Source organism: Centruroides vittatus, unplaced genomic scaffold (assembly GCF_030686945.1).
Source record: "Centruroides vittatus isolate TY-2023 unplaced genomic scaffold, ASM3068694v2 contig_359, whole genome shotgun sequence".
In the NCBI taxonomy this organism is placed as follows: domain Eukaryota; kingdom Metazoa; phylum Arthropoda; class Arachnida; order Scorpiones; family Buthidae; genus Centruroides; species Centruroides vittatus.
Genome location: NW_027122182.1, coordinates 505,962 through 523,378, shown reverse-complemented (window position 1 = coordinate 523,378; position 17,417 = coordinate 505,962). Strand labels below are relative to the sequence as shown.

Genomic DNA, 17,417 nt, shown 5'->3' with positions numbered 1-17,417 from the left:
TAATTTTTCGAGAACTAAAGGATATTCCAAAACAAAGTTGGAGAACCCAACTACTCGTGAAAATTCTACGACTTCACGAAATGGTCCAGGTATTTTATAAGAATTTTTTAAATAATCAAAGCCGCATATTATCGAATCTTATCTGGGTAAGTAAAAAGCATGAAAAAATTTTAGATTATAGAATCCAGAAAGTATATAAAGATTAATGATGTTTAATAAGATTAACATAGAGCTATCACAAACTGATCAGCCCGAGTCTCACACTTACGGAGACATCAAATATATTTATTAGAAATTATTCATTTCATTGAGTATTAAAAATATCTTTATTTATTCACTTTTTGTCAAATTTTATTATTTAAAAAATATAATTTTGAATGTCAACTTTAATACACAGAAGTTCCAGAAAAGTAAGGGAATGCGGAATAGCCCTTCGAATAATATTCCAGGGCGATTCAACATTCCGTTCAGCAGTTGTTCAGCATTCTGAGTATTTTCTGATTTTGGCAATAAAACTTAAATACAGTATTTTATGAATAAATTTATTTTAATTGTGATTTATTTTTCGTAGTTTGAAACGTTTATCTGAAAATCTTCTTAATTTTGTTTACTAAGCGGGAGAAGTTACTCAACAACAAGGCCTAAAAGGCCCATTGTGCAGGGAAACACATATCGGAAACTGAGAAAAGAAGATTGATGTCTCTGGTACTACATCCTCCTGAGCAACAGCAACGCGTGGCCGGGTCAGCTAGTATTTTCTAATAACTAGAAGAGATGATTGAATCTTATGTTATTGAAAAGCTTATAAAATATATTATTTATTTATTACGCTTTTTCGAGTGTTTGTAAAGTGAAAAATATAAAATCTTGTTTTCTAAATTCTTTAAAATATTCTTAACATTACATTTTTGCAACGCGCAACTGCCCTCTTGTGGCGATAAATAATAATGTAATTTGAAAACTCTAACGAATTCGCAATTAACAGCTCTCATTCAAATTGTCCAATCGCCGCACTGCACGTTTCTAGTTAATTAAACGTATTCAGCAATTGGTCGATTCGAATTTTTGTGATGGAGAAAGAAGTCGCTAAAGCCGGAAGCTCTTCGAATTTTTCCAAAGCCCGAATGGCTCCATTTATGCATCAATCTGGAAAAGGTGCAAAGCTGAAACGTCCGGAGAATATCGAAATTAGAGAATCGGAGAAGAAGAAACGTAAACGAGAAAGAAAGGAACGTTATAACGTGTACATTTATAAGGTACTGAAGCAGATTCATCCAGATACCGGAATATCCGGTAAAGCCATGTCCATAATGAACAGTTTCGTCAACGACGTGTTCGAGAGAATCGTTTTGGAATCCACCCGTCTGGCCGCTTATAATAAGAAATCCACCATCACCAGTCGAGAAATTCAGACCGTCGTTAGATTATTGCTGCCGGGAGAATTGGCTAGACATGCCGTTTCCGAAGGAATAAAAGCGGTTAACAAGTATTCTACATTCAAATAGAAAGTGTGACGAGTGTATTTGCATTTCATTTGGTTTTTTGTTGTGCTTATTTGAAATGCATCCAATGTTTTATAATTCGATGTTATATGATTTTCTGCAATGTTCTATGATTCTATAATATTGGAATTGTTATTCTTGAGATAAAAGTTTTGAATTTTCAGTTAAAATGATAAAATTGATATATGTATAAGCTTTGTTTAGAGTAATAGACAGTTTCTGTAATTTATGAATTATATAATGTATTGTATTAAACATATTTTTTGTTTAAATAAAAACAATTATATTTGAATATGTATTATCTTTGATATGAATTTTTTGAAGTTCAAACATTACAATTAGTTTAATATTGAAAGATTTTATGTAGGCCTATTTGAATTAATTATTTGCAAGCATTGTGGTAAATTTATGTATACAATATACACTTTATAATATATTCTCTTATTTCCAAAAAGAACAATGTAATTCTCTTCTTTTGCTATTCGACAACTTGTCTACTATGTACTGAATTATAAATCATGTACAGTACCTTAATTACTTTCTATAGAAAGTGATTATTGTACATGTTCTCACATTTAGTAGATTTAATAAAGTATACATTAGTCAAGAACTTAAAATTATGTAACAATAATTATAAAGATTACTAGTGAATTTTTAATAAATTAAAATATATAAGTATTAAATATGAGTAAATGTTTAACAATTGAGTAAAGTGTTTTAGCTCTATAGAGTAAATGAAATTTTCATTTTGAAGCTGAACATTGATAGGTATGTTTATATCATACGGCATGTAATTTCCAAGCACAATTCAAATTTCATTCGAAGGTTAAGTACATTTTTATGCTTGATTATCATGAACATCATCATTGACTCTGTTTCGGGATTTGTCACACAGAAAATCTGATGTTCTTAATACTTACTGCTTCTGTGAAATACATTATGATTCTGAACCCAATCATGCCTTTGTGTCTTAAAGTTCCTTCACTGATATTGTTCAAAGGCGCTCTAATGTTCAGCCAAATTATTGTAGATACAACGACTTTAAGGCACTAAATACATCGTGGTGACATTGTTTCATCCAAAATTTAGTTATAGATGAAGCTACATAGATTGCTCTGTAGATCTCCGTAATGTTAACAACCTTTTCGTATACCCTACAAAAAATCTAAAGACATGAGATCTGGGGAGCGAGTAGATGACGAAATAGAACCATTGAGGCCTTTCCATCGATTAGGAAACTTATCTATATCTAAGAATTTGCCCAGTGTGGTGGTGTTTCATCTTGCTGGGAAAACACTTTCTAAATTTGAAAAAGTGGGTTGCACTTCTTCCAACTTAAAAATCCCAAACAATTCTAGCACGACTATAATTTTGAGACCTATCATCATTTTCGGGGTCCATCAATCTAAGAAAAATGAAATTGTAAATTTTTTGAGCCTTGTTTATTTCATGAAAACAAAAATTAATTTGAATTAATTCCCACGAGTTTTATGGTGTATAGTTTAAAATTATTAATATAAATTTTTTAAAATGTCCAAGCAGCATGGAGCCCTATGCATTGCGAGATTCTGAAAAGCCTTGTCACCGATTGACTTCGATGCGGTAGGACTAATCATAGGCAAAGTTAGGACTATTCATCCCATTTTGAGCTAAGGTGTGCCAAAAGAGGAGGCCCAAAACGTTTACAATGGTGCAAACTTTCCCCATTTTCATTAAAAATATACGCATTTATTTAAGTGTTTATTTTTTAAATTTTACTATTTGTAGAACAATTTATTATTCCTGTTGTTATGTTCCTACTAATATCGAAACATTACTTTGATCATACGAGTTGGGATAGAAGACTAATATTGAAGCAGATCTAAAAGCTAAGCGAATAAAAAAAACTTTGAGAATCCCTTCCTTACATAACAAATATAAAGAAATAATGCTTAAATAACATTTTAGAAGCATTTTAAATTTTATTTTAAATTCCTTTATAAACGGATAACGTGTGAAAGGAGTAGATTTTGATTAATAATCTTAAGTCTGCTGTACAAGAAATTTATTGAACTTGTTATTTTCAGAGATCAGACTTCTCTTCTTGAGATATAATCTCTGACGTTAGGTAGATCTGTTACTACGCAAGCTGTTAAAGCAGATCTTGTAATGTGCATTTCATTAGCTTGAATCCACTCATCGTTTTTTATATCGTAGTACTCCACACTAGAAACAGTTGTAGCGCCGTTAAAACCACCCAGAGCAAATATTAGATCTTCTAAAACCTATTAAGGAAAAAAGAATTACATATCATATATATACCATATGTGCATAAATCAACTGAAGCGAAATTTACTTACAACGACAGCAAAATTACTTCTAGGTATGTTCATATCCGAAAGAGAAAGCCATTTTTTGGTTCTAGGATTATATTTTTCGCCACTAGAAAGTCTAGAAGTTCCGTTGAAACCTCCAAAAACGTAGAGAATTCCGTTATGATTTGTACAAGAAACCCCACTACGAAAGGTACTCATGGAAGATATCGTAGTCCACTGATTCGTTTTGGGATTGTAAAATTCTGCCGAATTCATGAAATCTCGACCATTAAAACCACCCACAACATAAACGCATCCTTCTAACTCTGTAGCACATGCATCACTCCTTTCGAAATGCATGGAAGAGATCATCTGCCACTTAAACGGGAGAAACAAAAATGTAGTTCTAAAGTTCGTAAAATTTTATAAAACAAAAACTATTTTATTATACTTACTTGATTTGTGTCACAGTTATATTTCTCTGCCGAATTTAATCTGGTTATTCCATTATATCCACCCAAGGCGTATATAATGTTGTCTGTAACGGCTACATTAATGTAACACCTAAAAAATATATACAGTGAATATGAGATTCTTGTGTGATCTATGCTTAAACTGTTTTTTCGATATAAAGAAAGTAAATATTAACCTTTCCGAATACATTGGAGCAATCTCCATCCAGGCTGTCGTGCAGGTATCAAAGCAATAGCAAGTATTAAAATACTCTGTACCATCGAATCCTCCTAAAATATAGATTTTGTAACCCACAACTGCACATTTGTGGTAAGCTCTTGGACCAACTTGATTTTCTGTGGGTAACTGTGAAAATATTAATTTCGTTTTAGTACTTTCTATAGAGTAAAATTGGCATTTCCATTCTTAAATCATACAAAGATATGTAAAATTACAATTTATTATAAAAGTACTGTTTTCTATTTTCATTTACTGTAGAATGAATATAGAAAATCTTAGAGAAAAAAATCCAGAAACCAGTTACATAACTTTCCCTGCAACGTTTAAAACTGTTTATGGCGCCATTCGTTATAATATTTTATTTTAAAAACTTCTTATGTAATTAAATATTATAAAATGGCAAAAAGCTTAATTTTAAGAGTAAGGTTGAGTTTTATAATAAAATTGAAAATGCTAATAACAACTAAAATTATCATGAAGTCCGATCCTACTCGAGATATGACACACGACCTCTTCTATCGCTCCATCCCTTCGACCTTTAACCACCAAATTTTAATGGTATTAATCCTGCTAAGACACAAACCTTCCTGCAAATTTTCATAAATTTTCGACGAAAAGCACAGGATTTATTAAGCTTCAAAGAAGGTGAACGAAATCGTGCTCCCCACACACATAGAAACATCCATACACACTAAAAACTTCCAATTTGTTGCATTTCTCGTCGTTTCAAGATTCCCTGAATCCAAAAGTGTAACAATCTTGGGAGGAGGTCATTTTTTGACGATCGCCATATGCAAATCCTACCCTAGCCATAATGGTTTCAAACAGAAACAACACATATTTCAAGCTTTGTTTTTATAACAGTTATGCAGTAGACACTGTACACCAGAGCCGTAACTAGGGTATGGCCAACATGGCCCCCGCCATAGGCGTCTATTTAATAAAGGCGCCAACGACAAGGTTTCGGAATAATATGTATTCGAAATTAATAACACAAAAAAACTTCTATATTTATATTTATATAGTATTTATGATCTGTAATTTCTACGAACATATTAAATAAAAATAAAAATGGTTGTTTATTTTTGAAATATAACAAAAATTAAAAAGAGGCCATTTTTATTCTTGGCCATAAGCGTCCAAAATCCTAGTTACGGCACTGCTGTACACCATATAATTATACTATCTAAATACTTTCTGTATACTGGAAGTAGGTAACATATGTATAACATAACAACTGTATAAACACTGCATGGATGTATACTGTGTAATTATACTGTGTAAACACTCTACAAGTAGGCCTAAACATTAGTTACTCACAAGCAACATCCAACTATCCGTTTTAATATCGTAAGTTTCTATAAGATTTATAGCGCTTTCGCCACTCCAACCACCAATAGCGAAGACGATTCCATATGGTAATCTTGGTATCTGTAGTTCACATATAATAGGCCTACGGTTTATTTCCAGCGTGTTCGCATCCAAATCAAATAGGCACTTGATGGCTTCGCTGATAATAGAGCGACAGTTTGAATCGTTACAAACGTACTTGTTCGATTTGACGTTTTCTATAAAGTAATCCGGATCCATCAAACCCAAGCGTACATGCGGTATTAGTCTGCTAGTATACATCGAACGGCCATTTTGATCGTGTTCGATCCAACGCAAAACCATTTCCCACACGAAATCTTCTCCTTTGACGTTCAGTTCTTCGTGACTTACGATCTTTATCACTTCATCCACGGACAGTGTTAGATACTGTTCTTCTCTAGCGACTTTTGTAAAGTTGGTTAATATAAATCTGTTAAAGAAGGCGAAAACTTTATCGTGATTTCGTAACACTATAAGAATGCTTTATAAAAATTAATATACACACTTGAAAGCTTTCGATTCCATCTCTTTACAGTGGTGAAACCTGAACAACTTCCATATGTCGATGCAGTTACTTTTATTGATGTGATTAAGCAGAAAATCGCAGCAATTCTTTAACATTTTGAAGACCATAAATTTATCAGCCACCGAAATTAATTGGCTCACGTTGTTTATCGATATATCGTTGTGTCGCATATAGGCGAACTGTATTATGTGCTGCAGCATCTTCGCCGTTATACCTGGAATCATGATTACTTTTCTTGGAATCTTGTTAATCGAACTCGTATATAACGCTTCGAAGTAGGGACTGCAGGTAACTAATATCGCTCGATGAACCTGAAATTCCCTTCCGTCCGTGGTCTTTAAGACAGAATCGCATATTGAACCTTCACTCATCATTTTCCATAAGATGTTCTGAGGAGATGAGTTTGAATAGTTCTGTTGTATTTTGTTATTCTTCTTTGATATTTGTATTGAATTTGTATTAGACATGACCTCCTGTACTGGTTCAACAGCTAAAAATTTTGAATTAACTCTTGAGATGACTAAAAACGTTGAAATACTGAAATAAAGAAGCTGTTTATGATCCTGATTATTAGAATACAATATTAAATAATAATAAATAAAATGTATTATTGCTGTGTAAATAAGCCAACATTGTTAGTATTGATATTTAATAAATAATTCATAATGAATATAAAATTCAGTAATTACAGTATATACAGTAATTTTCAAATTTCTGTCTCAAAAATTCAGCAAAATAAAATATCAAAGCGGATATATAATTAATTTTATTTATTAAATGTTATCTGTACGGGTTGTTTCATAAATGCTTGGCCAAATTTCACAAGCTTATAGAAGATGAGATCTATTAACCGGCGAAATTATGAGAGGCTTTGCAATGTATAAGTAATTATATTCGTTTACTAATCACAATATTTAAATTAATCAGACAAGAATATCTTTGTAGCTATTTATCGGGTTTTAGAAAAATGTGGATAGTTATTTTTTAAACTTTTTTCAATCTATGAGTACTAAGAAAACATTTTTTTAGCATGCCCATGGGCTCGGCCAGACCCACAATGAGAAAGCCAGGTGATGAGGGACGGAGGCCGACATATCCGGTCGGATTACTCCCCGAAAAATTCCTCAGGATTTTTCGACCCGTCCGGATTCGATTCCCGGTCCATCATGCCACCTTCACCGCGCGACCGTTCGGCCGTCAAAATACAAATATAATTTGATTGTACAAGAATTTTTTTAAATATAAGATAGGGTTGTATTTAAAGTAATATAATATAACAAAAGTTATAATAATGAAACTGAAATTAGCAAATAGTTTTAAAAGGAAACTGTTAATACAAAATAAAAGTTTTAATTAAAAAAAATACTTTTTGGAAAGGGGGCGCTAGTAAAATAATTAACAGACGATTAAAAAACCCCATAAGAACTGTAGAGAGAAGTTCTACTTCTTCTGACTTCATAAGAAATTTTATCAAAATATAAAAATTATCTGCATTAACTTAAATGGTAAGTTGTAACGATTTTAATAGAAACTTTTCTAAATAAATTTACAGCACATTACACTGAAATAATTACGTTAAAACAATATAAAATAATATTTAATTCTTAAATAATAAACAATATGATTGCTAACTTGAAATCTTAAATAATTAGGCATAATAATGCCTAATTATTTAATATTTAGAGCCTCTGAAGAGCATCTGAAGGCATTATTTACATCACATTACACCTGTAAATAATGCCTTCAGAGGTATAATTGTATCTAATTACATACGTCATTGTCAATTAGGCATTGTTCATGTCTAAAAACAGTACATCCAATGTTTGGCGGTTGGCCGAGGCAGTTAAGGAATCATTCTACCTCTTTGGGGAACTAGGGATCAAATCCGAGCAAACAAAATACCCCATAAAAACCCCAGTGATGAGAGGCGAGACCCATAAGTTAATGGGTCTCGCCTCTCATCACTCAGATGCCCCGTTGTGGGCCTGGCCTAACACATGATGGATCTCGAAAAAAAGGCCCTCTCGACGTCCGTAGGACAAAAAAGTCAAAAATAAGAGAAAAGCCAATATTTGACAATACTGTCTGAAACTTTCAAATACATATGCTAAGTTTAATTACATTACCTAACATGATTTTTACCTACGGAGGAAATAAAGATGGTTTCTTATGAATTCCGAAAATCAGAGAGAAAATGTCACATTTTTCAGATATTGAAACCTATATTATGTCAGGTATCTGTATCTTTACCAATGTGAAGTAAATGATCCAACACTACCAATATTAAAAATACATACCACAAGAAGCGCTTTTGGGGAAGTAAAACAAGCAGCTGAAAGTTGAAACTGATACCTCATTTTCCTAAAGTGAGCGTATTGTTCGGTGCTTTAAACCAGACTAAGCTTATTTGCAGGTGTTTTGGGACAGTTTGTTGAGATCCGTCCAGCAAATGACGCTCGAATTAAAATAATTTTTCCCAGAAATCTTGGAGGTGTTAGTAACGAATTTGATGAAAGGTACCGTTTCAACCGTGGAAAAGAGCTATCAAGGTCGCATGGATTCAGTGATACTGAGAGACTATTGCTGGTTTCTTATGAGGAGTAAGCAGTGTACAGTACATATCACAGTATAGTTATTGTAGAACAGCCACTTTTGGTGCAAGGCTTTTGATATCTTGCGGGATCGAAACTTGTCCCGGAGTCCACGTAGAAATATGGATTCCCATTCTGATATATCTGCTGACGTGCAAAATGATGTAAATAAAGAAATAAAACAATGTTAGAATGATATTTATAGATGAATTCGCTATATCGATATGCTATTCTGTATGTGTATCATTATACAAAATGTGTATATCTTTTGATCTCTTAATATAAAAATTTGATGGTGCATTTTGAAATTAGGAACATCTTTTTATGGGAATTACGTATTTTATTGCCTAAAAAATCTTTGTTGGTAGTGTTATTAACTAATTACTAATAATAATTAATATAAATTAATATACCACTTAATTATTAAGTAGTATATTTATGTATTTGAAACTTAGATGATATTGTCAAATGCTGAATATCGTCTGCCATTTAAAAAGCATCAATTAATAAGCGCAATACTTTTATTAAGTATTCACCTTAATTGTTGTCATAAAGCATTTAGTGATCAAAACATTCTGGGCATTGCTAGTTATACACGCGTATATAAAAGCTGATTCAGAGATCTTACAGGGGAAATTTTAAATTTGTGTAATGAAATGAGTAATTAAAGCAATAATACTTTTATAAATTGTTTAAGATAAGCTTAATAATTCAAATAACATAAAAATTAACAAAATTGAATGAAAAAATAACAACACACAATACACCAAGAATTGTAATAGAGAAAGCAGTTTGTGTTTTCCTTATCTATAACAAAATTGAATGTTAAAAATATTAAAATATAAATACTATATGATATAAATCGAAATAAAAATCTTACGGGTAATTTTTCCTATCGCACCCTTTAGATTCGTTTTTTGAAGATGTATAAAATTGATAGCTCTATGAAATAAACCAAAACGAGTTGCTCAACTTTCCCAGCATTTAAAATTTTGGTGGAGCCATCTGTTATCATATTTTAATTTTAAAAGTTTTATATTTTTGACTATTATAAAATGACACTAAAGCTTAATTTTGAGGGCTGGGATAGGTTTCATAAAAAAATAAAAAATAAAAAAATTGTAAATGCTAATAACAAGTAAAATCGTCATTAAGTTCGACTCTACTGGAGATATACGACTGTCATAATCTCCCCATCCCCACGACCTTTAACCACCAAAATTTAATAGCATTAATCCCATTTGAATTTCTATACAGTAAATCAATTAATTTCTGTCTACATTTGATTTGCTGGCTTTACGTTAAAATTTATGACAGTAAAATTAAATTTACATCATTTTACATTTCATACGTTGCACTAGAAAACACAAAAGGTTACAGGTTCCCAACTATGAATTAGGCTTATTTTGAGGATCCAATTTCCATATATTAGTAATTGAAGATTTTTGGCTAATGTCTTACTAGTCATAAATTAAATAATCAATAAATTTGAATATTTCTATTGTAAAATGAATGCCAGAAATATATTGCAAAATAAAATGTATTAAAATCTACTACGTATTTATATTTAGATGCAGTCAAATAAAGAAGATATCTCTTTAATTCAAGCTGAAGATTGTATTGATGAACTTATGAATGAATTAGACAATGTTTTATGTTTATTAGAGAATTCGATAGATGATACTTGTGAAAATATTGATGCACAAATAATGGAAACTTCATTACATTCTTTAAGAGATATATCAATTTGCTTATTAAAGAATGTTAACCTTGATGGTGACAAATTCACTGAAAGAATAAAAAATTATCTTCATAAATTAAACAAACTTGTTCATAATAAACTAAATGCTAGAAACTTTGATCAATCAAATGCTCTTCTATACGAAATATTTTCCAGATTTTTATTATTGAATTTGAATATTAACAATGATTTTAATTTATCATTTAAGATAAAAAATTTAATTATTGTGATAAAATTATTATTGAAAGCTTGTCGAGTCTGGATGATCAATAAAAATCCATTAGATGCAAAACAAACACTCGACTTTTTACAGCTGTGTTTGAGTATGTTTCAAGAAATAATTAAAAATGGAAATTTGTCTAATAATTATAGGATAGATTTAGAAAAATATAAAACAATAAATACGTTATATCGTTTGGAATTATCTGTTAATGCAGGAGAAAACGAAAAGGGTAGCAATTATTTTTCTGAAATTAAAGAAATTGTTTATGACTTTCCTCTCCTCCAAAGTTATTTGACCGATCTTTGTTATAATAATGGAGTTAAATGCTTTGAAGAAGAAAATTACAAATGGAGTGTTTTTTGGTTGAGAGAATCTTATGGGTTGAGGAGAAAAGGAGAAGTGCAATCATCCCAATCAGCTCAAACGTTAAAATTATTAGCAAATGCTTATATTAAATGGGATGCTGAACGTTATTGGCAAGAAGCTCTTCATGCTATTGAGCTCGTAGATACTCGAGATAAACAATTAGAATGCTTTCTGGACAGGTTATATATTATTCTTCACAGTGGGAAGCCCTTATATATCGAAGAATTTGTCAATAAATTGTTAGATTCACCCAACTTTAATTGCAACTCAATACAATTTGCAGAAATGTTATTGAAATTTGGTTATGTCCAGTTGGCATTAAAATTTATTTCAAATTTTAAAGATATACCACAATCAGAGATTAAAAGATTCTTGACTTTAAAATTAAATTTATACTTTGAACAAAGAAATTTTAAAGAAGCTAAAAACGTTATAAAGCAATATTTGAATGAGCTTAAATCGTTATCTGATCCCGAATCTGATCAAAATGTATTTCTCTTTGCTATGGAAATTGGCACAGAATATTTAAAAAAAAAATTATATGAGGACGCTGTACAATGCTATCAATGTTGCTTATTAATATACGAAGAGCTTACAAATAATAATAATCACCACAATGTTAAAGACCATATAAACTGGTTGAAACGGCAGTTGTCCTTCAGTTATATAGAAGTTGGATTGGTTGATAAATCAAAAGAGCTACTCGACGATACAGAATTTATCAAAAATGGAGACCTTTTAAGTTTGCTTTTAGTTTTAAAAATAGGCATTCTTTCTAAAGATAAAAAATTAATTGAAGAAACAGTGAATATTATTGGTAAGTATTCAACATTTTCTATAACATTTAAATTCCATTTTTTTTTTAAATAATCGTTTTAGTTTTGAAGATAAATAATCAGAAGACATGTATTGATGATGCAGTGTCGACTGCACTTGTCCATTTATTAATGAAATATTACCGTCTTGCTCTAGAAAATAATGATGTTGAATTTAATATTCAAATTTTTGATAAATTATATGATAATATTCTTGGAAATTATCCAACAAAATTAAAACTTCTGCAATGTTCTATTCAACTTCAAATTTCACACGGAGGTAAATTTTTTAATATTTTCTTAAAAATCTCATATTTTTAAAACATATTAAACAATATTTTTAAAATTTTATTTAGAAGAAAATTTAGATTTTAACAGAATTCTATCGGACGTAGAAAAAAGCGAAGAATGTCTTCAAGCAATACAAGTAATTTTTTTAAGTATTGGAGATTATTATGTACGTTAAACGTTTTTGAATAACAATTTTATTTTACAGGATGATCAAGAAATAGAAGATAAATGCGTTTGGTTTTCTAAGATATGTTGGAATGTGGCTATTCAGGAAAATGTACCCCAATTTTATGTATATCGATTATTTCGTATGGGCTGGAAAATAATGAATATTATAAAGGAAGTTAATGTAGATGTTATTACAAGAAGGAATAATTTCTTATTGTTAGCCGTCGCTTCTGGATTATATATGTTCCGAAGTGAAAACGAAACCAATATGAATAGTCTAAGGTATTGTCGACGTAAAATTTAAATTGAAAAAATTCATTATTGATCTTAGAATTATAGAAATATCTACAGATTGCGAGATCAATACCCAAAAACCTCGATTTTTACTTTCCCTGCTGTTGTGTACGCCTATACAACACGGGAGAGTATTGTAATTGTGCCAAATTTTACCTCTCGGGGTTATTATTATTGCTATTATTATTTTATTTATTTATTTTTTTTTTTACAAATCTCGATGTTTTGAGATCTCTGAACCCAAGAAAGTAAAACAGGAGAAAATTCTGTGTATGTTGGCATCTATTTCGTTGGGTATCTCAGAATGGAGTAATGATTAGGAAATAAAATTTGGCACGGTAACTTTTAATTGATGCTATTAAATTTTGATGGTTAAAGGTCAAGGGGGTTGTGTCACATCTCGAATGGGGTCGGATTTAATTGAAAATTTTACTCGTTACTTCCACTTACAATATTTTCAGAAACTCATCTCTACAAACAAAAATAAACTTTTTGTCTTTTTAATATATAATATAAAAGTTATTTTTCTAATAACATTTCTTAACAGATATGGCCACATACTATTTTAACTTTCTGCTTATATGTCTTGGTGTTTTTCAAGCAAAATAATCCAGCAAGTCGATGTTGGATTTTTTAAAAATCTTAACAAAAAGTAGAGAAAAATAAGGCATCACGACCTTATAAAATTTCTATAATTACACAATTTCAAAATAAAAATATCTAAAATTAATTTATAGGGCAAAATATTGAGTTTTACACAACATGTCCACCACCTTTTCGCTTAATGCAAAATTCTGCATTAAAAGATTCAAATTTATATTTTGATTTCTGAATTATTGGTATGTTTATTTCCCCTTTGAACAATGTTAAATGTTCAGAACAGCTCTTTTTTTAATTAAATTAATCACTTGTGAAATGTCGAAGTAGTCAAATTTTAATTCTAACTTTACCTGCCTATTTCCTCATTTAAACGTCTATTCACTAATCCTATAATTATTTAAATTATGATTGGAATGAACGAAGTTTCATAAAGAACGATTCTGACGATGGTTTCTAATTGCAACATTGACAATGTAATATTATTACTAATGTAACTAGTGTTAAAAATATATGAGAAAGTCATTATTCTTTTTAACATTTTCAGAAATTTCACGATATAGTTCTTAATGTTCCCTCAGTTTAGAGGATTAACCGTCATTTCTATTGGCAAAATCCACGTCTTTTTTAACTTTGATTTAGTATTGGCTTTACTGGATCACAATTAATATAGATGATTAACACTAGTATCTTGATATAATTGTAAAATCTGCTTACATTTGATCTGAACTTTGACTATTTTTTTATTTTTTTTATCTAACTATCTTATGGATTATATGAAATTTTAAACTGATACTTTTATTTTATTACAAGATATTTTCATTATATACATAGGGTATGAGTGTCATAATTTTAAAGAATACTAGCTGACCCGGCCACGCGTTGTTGTGGCTCAAAATGTATCTATTATAAATGTATAACACTTCCCCCGTGGGGGAATTTCAAAAAATCCCTTCTTAGTGTACATTCTCTTGACGTACCCTATTAAAACGCAATCAAAAACATCAAAAACGCATCTAAAATAGTATAATAAAAGCCGAGTTCTTCACAGTAAGCCTTAATCCCGTCACTTTTCCCGCTGAGGAATATCGAAAAATCCCTTTTTAGTGTATATTCTGTTGACGTAACCTATTAAAACGCAATTAAAAACGCAAAAAACCGCATGTAAAATAGTATAATGGAAGCCGAGTTCTTCACGGTAAGCCTTAATCCCGTCCATCTCCTCCCACTGGGGGAATTTCGACATGTATATTATATAAAAACACGTGCGTATTCGAATGCAACGTTGTGTCAAAATTTCAAAAGAATCGGTAGGAACAAACGAACGTTATATTTTATTTATATAGATAGATAGAAAATGATCTGCTTCAGTCCATTCTCACAGAAAAGCATAATGCCTCACAGAAAAGCAAACTTAGGTCGTCGGAAGTTAGCGCCATCTGTTGGACATAAAAGCCTTAATCCATATATAAATATATTTTTGAAAGGGGGGAAATGGTGTAGGGGTATGAAAAATAGATAGTAGCCGATTCTCAAACCTACTGAATATGCATATAAAATTTGGTAAAAATCGGTAAAGCCGTTTCAGAGGAGTAAGGTAACTAACATTGTGACACGAGAATTTTATATATAAGATAAAACTTAAACTTTTAATGAGATTTCGTGTCAGTTTTGCACAATTAATTTTGCATTATTCATTATAATATTTCACAGAAAATTTTTGTGAAATAATGTAATATATTGTAAATTTATTGTGAAATATTGTAAGAGATGAAAGTTATTTATGAACAATAATTGTTAAAGATATAAACATTTTAAAATTCATTTAATTAATTCTTGTTTGATTTTCATTGCAGTGAAATGATTTTCATGATTGATCAGTACAAGAAGAGTAACAATTTAACTGGAAATGTTGAGCATGACAACACTTTTATTCAAATACTATTACTGTATGAATTTGAAATCAGAATCAAATTAAAAAGTCCAACCTTGCAAAACTGTTTTGAATGTATGTCGAATATGACACAGCTCGATGCAAAATTTTTCGAATTAATATCAAGTTTATCCATGGTAAGAAATGATGTAACTCAATGATTTACAGCAAGAAATAAAAATAATTAAGCTTACTGAAGCATCAAATTATTATTTTTTTATAGGAACACAATTTATTGTACTATAGAATTACTATAAATGCATTAAAAATAGCAATCACGAAGAATCTGAAAAATGAACGTATAGATGTGATGCAACTAAGTCGCAATTATCATAGCTTAATTCATGTTTGATATTTTTTATTATAAATATTATTTCTCGGGCGATATAATTCATGAAACATAATTAATAATTTCTTTTTAATATTATCACAGGTTATGTTAAAATTATTGAACAGTGGAAAAACAGATATATACGAAGAAACATTGTCGTGTTTGACAGAATTACTACGAATTATTAAAACTAAATTGAATAAGCAGTATCCTGAAATAGAGGTAATAAAATCTTATAAACTACTACTGTATTTTTATAAAAAAATTTTCAAATACCAAATATTCATTTAAAAGGATTATAACAATTTAAATTGTTGCATTTCATGATTCTTTAGTTGGTGTGGGTAATGGTAGAATGCTGGAATTGTGGCATTTATTTTCTGATGAGAAACAACACAGAAAATGCATATGAATGGTGCAATTTATCCTTAAAATTTTTACAATATTTAAATGCCTTAAAATCTGTTCATGGAGATAAAATGAGAAAAATGTTTAAAGAGTTGTTTTGTTCCAATTTAAAATAAATTTGCCCAGATTTTAATAAGAAATTCATTTTAAAGTTTATATTGTTTATATTTAAGACAGAATTACTCTTTTATTTATTTATTCTAGAAAATGGAAATTCGCTTAAGATTATATTACTCTTATTAACAAGAATCTAAAGTTGTTCATTTTTATAATACTTTGTATGGTGTTATGTAATAAATATTCTTTCAAAAACTTTAATATTCAATGGTATATTTGCATTAATATATTTACAGAGAATCATAAGTTAGATTTAATTTAAACAAAAATTCAAAATAATAATAACAATAGAATCATAAAAAAAGAATTTCATGTATAAACAACTCATTAAGGAATTATTGCAAATTAAAAGTTTAAGGTAGAGACGAAATAAGTTATTACAATCTCGTTAATCTGGCCGTTCGCAAGTTCGACACGTTAGTAATCCGGCACTAATTGACTCTCGGGAATGACCAGCACTGTTTCCAAGTTGTAGATAAGATTCCCAGCAGTTCAAATTCCAATTTCTATTAAATTTTAACACTAGATGTGGCATGACATCAAAACGAACAAAAAGGGAACACGATATTTAAAATCTCGCTAGGCTCATCATTCCAGGTGTTAGAAAAATAAGCGTGTAGTATCTTATATAATATATAATATATAACATAAAATATATATAATGTGTTAACAGGGCACTTGTTGATTTTGAGGCCAGGATTGGTTCGGATGGGTCGGAGTCGGTGAGCTCTTCCCTTAATGATAATATTAGTACGAAAGTGTCGAAAATGGAACGAGAGATGGGTTATATGGACAATCAGCGGAGAATTAATAACATAGTGATACGCGGTTTGGAGGAAGGAGCTGGAGAGTCAGCAATGGATACATTGGAGGCAGTTAAATCTTTTGCTATGAATAAGTTGAATTTGCCTTTGTTGCGATATGTCGATGCTAGGCGAGTTGGGAAGAAATTTGGTGATAGGCCTAGAATAATAATTTGTTAGTTTAGTTCTCTTAATGATAAATTATCTTTTAAAAAAGCAGTTTTTGAGTCTCGTAATTTGAATGTATTTGTTAACGATGACTTTTCTCAACGATTAAGAGACATTAGGTATAAGTTAAGGATGTTTGGAAGGCAGAAGAAATCTGAAGGTGCTCATAGAATACGTTTAACCTA

General features: G+C 30.3%; 3 protein-coding genes across 3 annotated transcripts; 2 read left to right on the top strand and 1 right to left on the bottom strand.

Annotated features, from left to right (window-relative positions):
- Nucleotides 1-941: 941 nt before the first annotated feature.
- Nucleotides 942-1,560, top strand: LOC136974974 (histone H2B-like). Its single transcript, XM_067269968.1, has one exon. The coding sequence runs from the start codon at nucleotides 1,071-1,073 to the stop codon at nucleotides 1,503-1,505; it is 435 nt and encodes a 144-aa protein (XP_067126069.1). The 5' UTR covers nucleotides 942-1,070; the 3' UTR covers nucleotides 1,506-1,560.
- A 1,921-nt stretch (nucleotides 1,561-3,481) lies between these two features.
- On the bottom strand, nucleotides 3,482-6,964 carry LOC136974973 (kelch-like protein 10). Its single transcript, XM_067269967.1, has 6 exons — nucleotides 6,366-6,964; nucleotides 5,810-6,290; nucleotides 4,446-4,615; nucleotides 4,252-4,360; nucleotides 3,842-4,174; nucleotides 3,482-3,766 (listed from the first exon to the last, which is right to left on the bottom strand). Exons 1-6 carry the CDS (start codon nucleotides 6,851-6,853, stop codon nucleotides 3,572-3,574), a joined length of 1,776 nt encoding a protein of 591 aa, XP_067126068.1. The 5' UTR covers nucleotides 6,854-6,964; the 3' UTR covers nucleotides 3,482-3,571.
- A 3,584-nt stretch (nucleotides 6,965-10,548) lies between these two features.
- LOC136974947 (testis-expressed protein 11-like) lies at nucleotides 10,549-16,338 on the top strand. The gene is made up of 8 exons (XM_067269945.1): nucleotides 10,549-12,124; nucleotides 12,187-12,402; nucleotides 12,479-12,549; nucleotides 12,619-12,863; nucleotides 15,329-15,542; nucleotides 15,629-15,751; nucleotides 15,839-15,958; nucleotides 16,072-16,338. The coding sequence occupies exons 1-8, from the start codon at nucleotides 10,549-10,551 to the stop codon at nucleotides 16,258-16,260; spliced, it is 2,754 nt and encodes a 917-aa protein (XP_067126046.1). The 3' UTR covers nucleotides 16,261-16,338.
- Nucleotides 16,339-17,417: the final 1,079 nt, after the last annotated feature.

Coding starts and splice junctions, on each gene's coding strand:
- LOC136974974 (XM_067269968.1), top strand. CDS start 1,071: ATGGAGAAAGAAGTCGCTAAAGCCGGAAGCTCTTCGAATTTTTCCAAA.
- LOC136974973 (XM_067269967.1), bottom strand. CDS start 6,853: ATGTCTAATACAAATTCAATACAAATATCAAAGAAGAATAACAAAATA. Junction 4,361..4,445: donor GCTCCAATGTATTCGGAAAG/GTTAATATTTAC, acceptor TATATTTTTTAG/GTGTTACATTAATGTAGCCG. Junction 4,175..4,251: donor ATAACTGTGACACAAATCAA/GTAAGTATAATA, acceptor CTCCCGTTTAAG/TGGCAGATGATCTCTTCCAT.
- LOC136974947 (XM_067269945.1), top strand. CDS start 10,549: ATGCAGTCAAATAAAGAAGATATCTCTTTAATTCAAGCTGAAGATTGT. Junction 12,125..12,186: donor AGAAACAGTGAATATTATTG/GTAAGTATTCAA, acceptor TAATCGTTTTAG/TTTTGAAGATAAATAATCAG. Junction 15,959..16,071: donor AGCAGTATCCTGAAATAGAG/GTAATAAAATCT, acceptor ATGATTCTTTAG/TTGGTGTGGGTAATGGTAGA.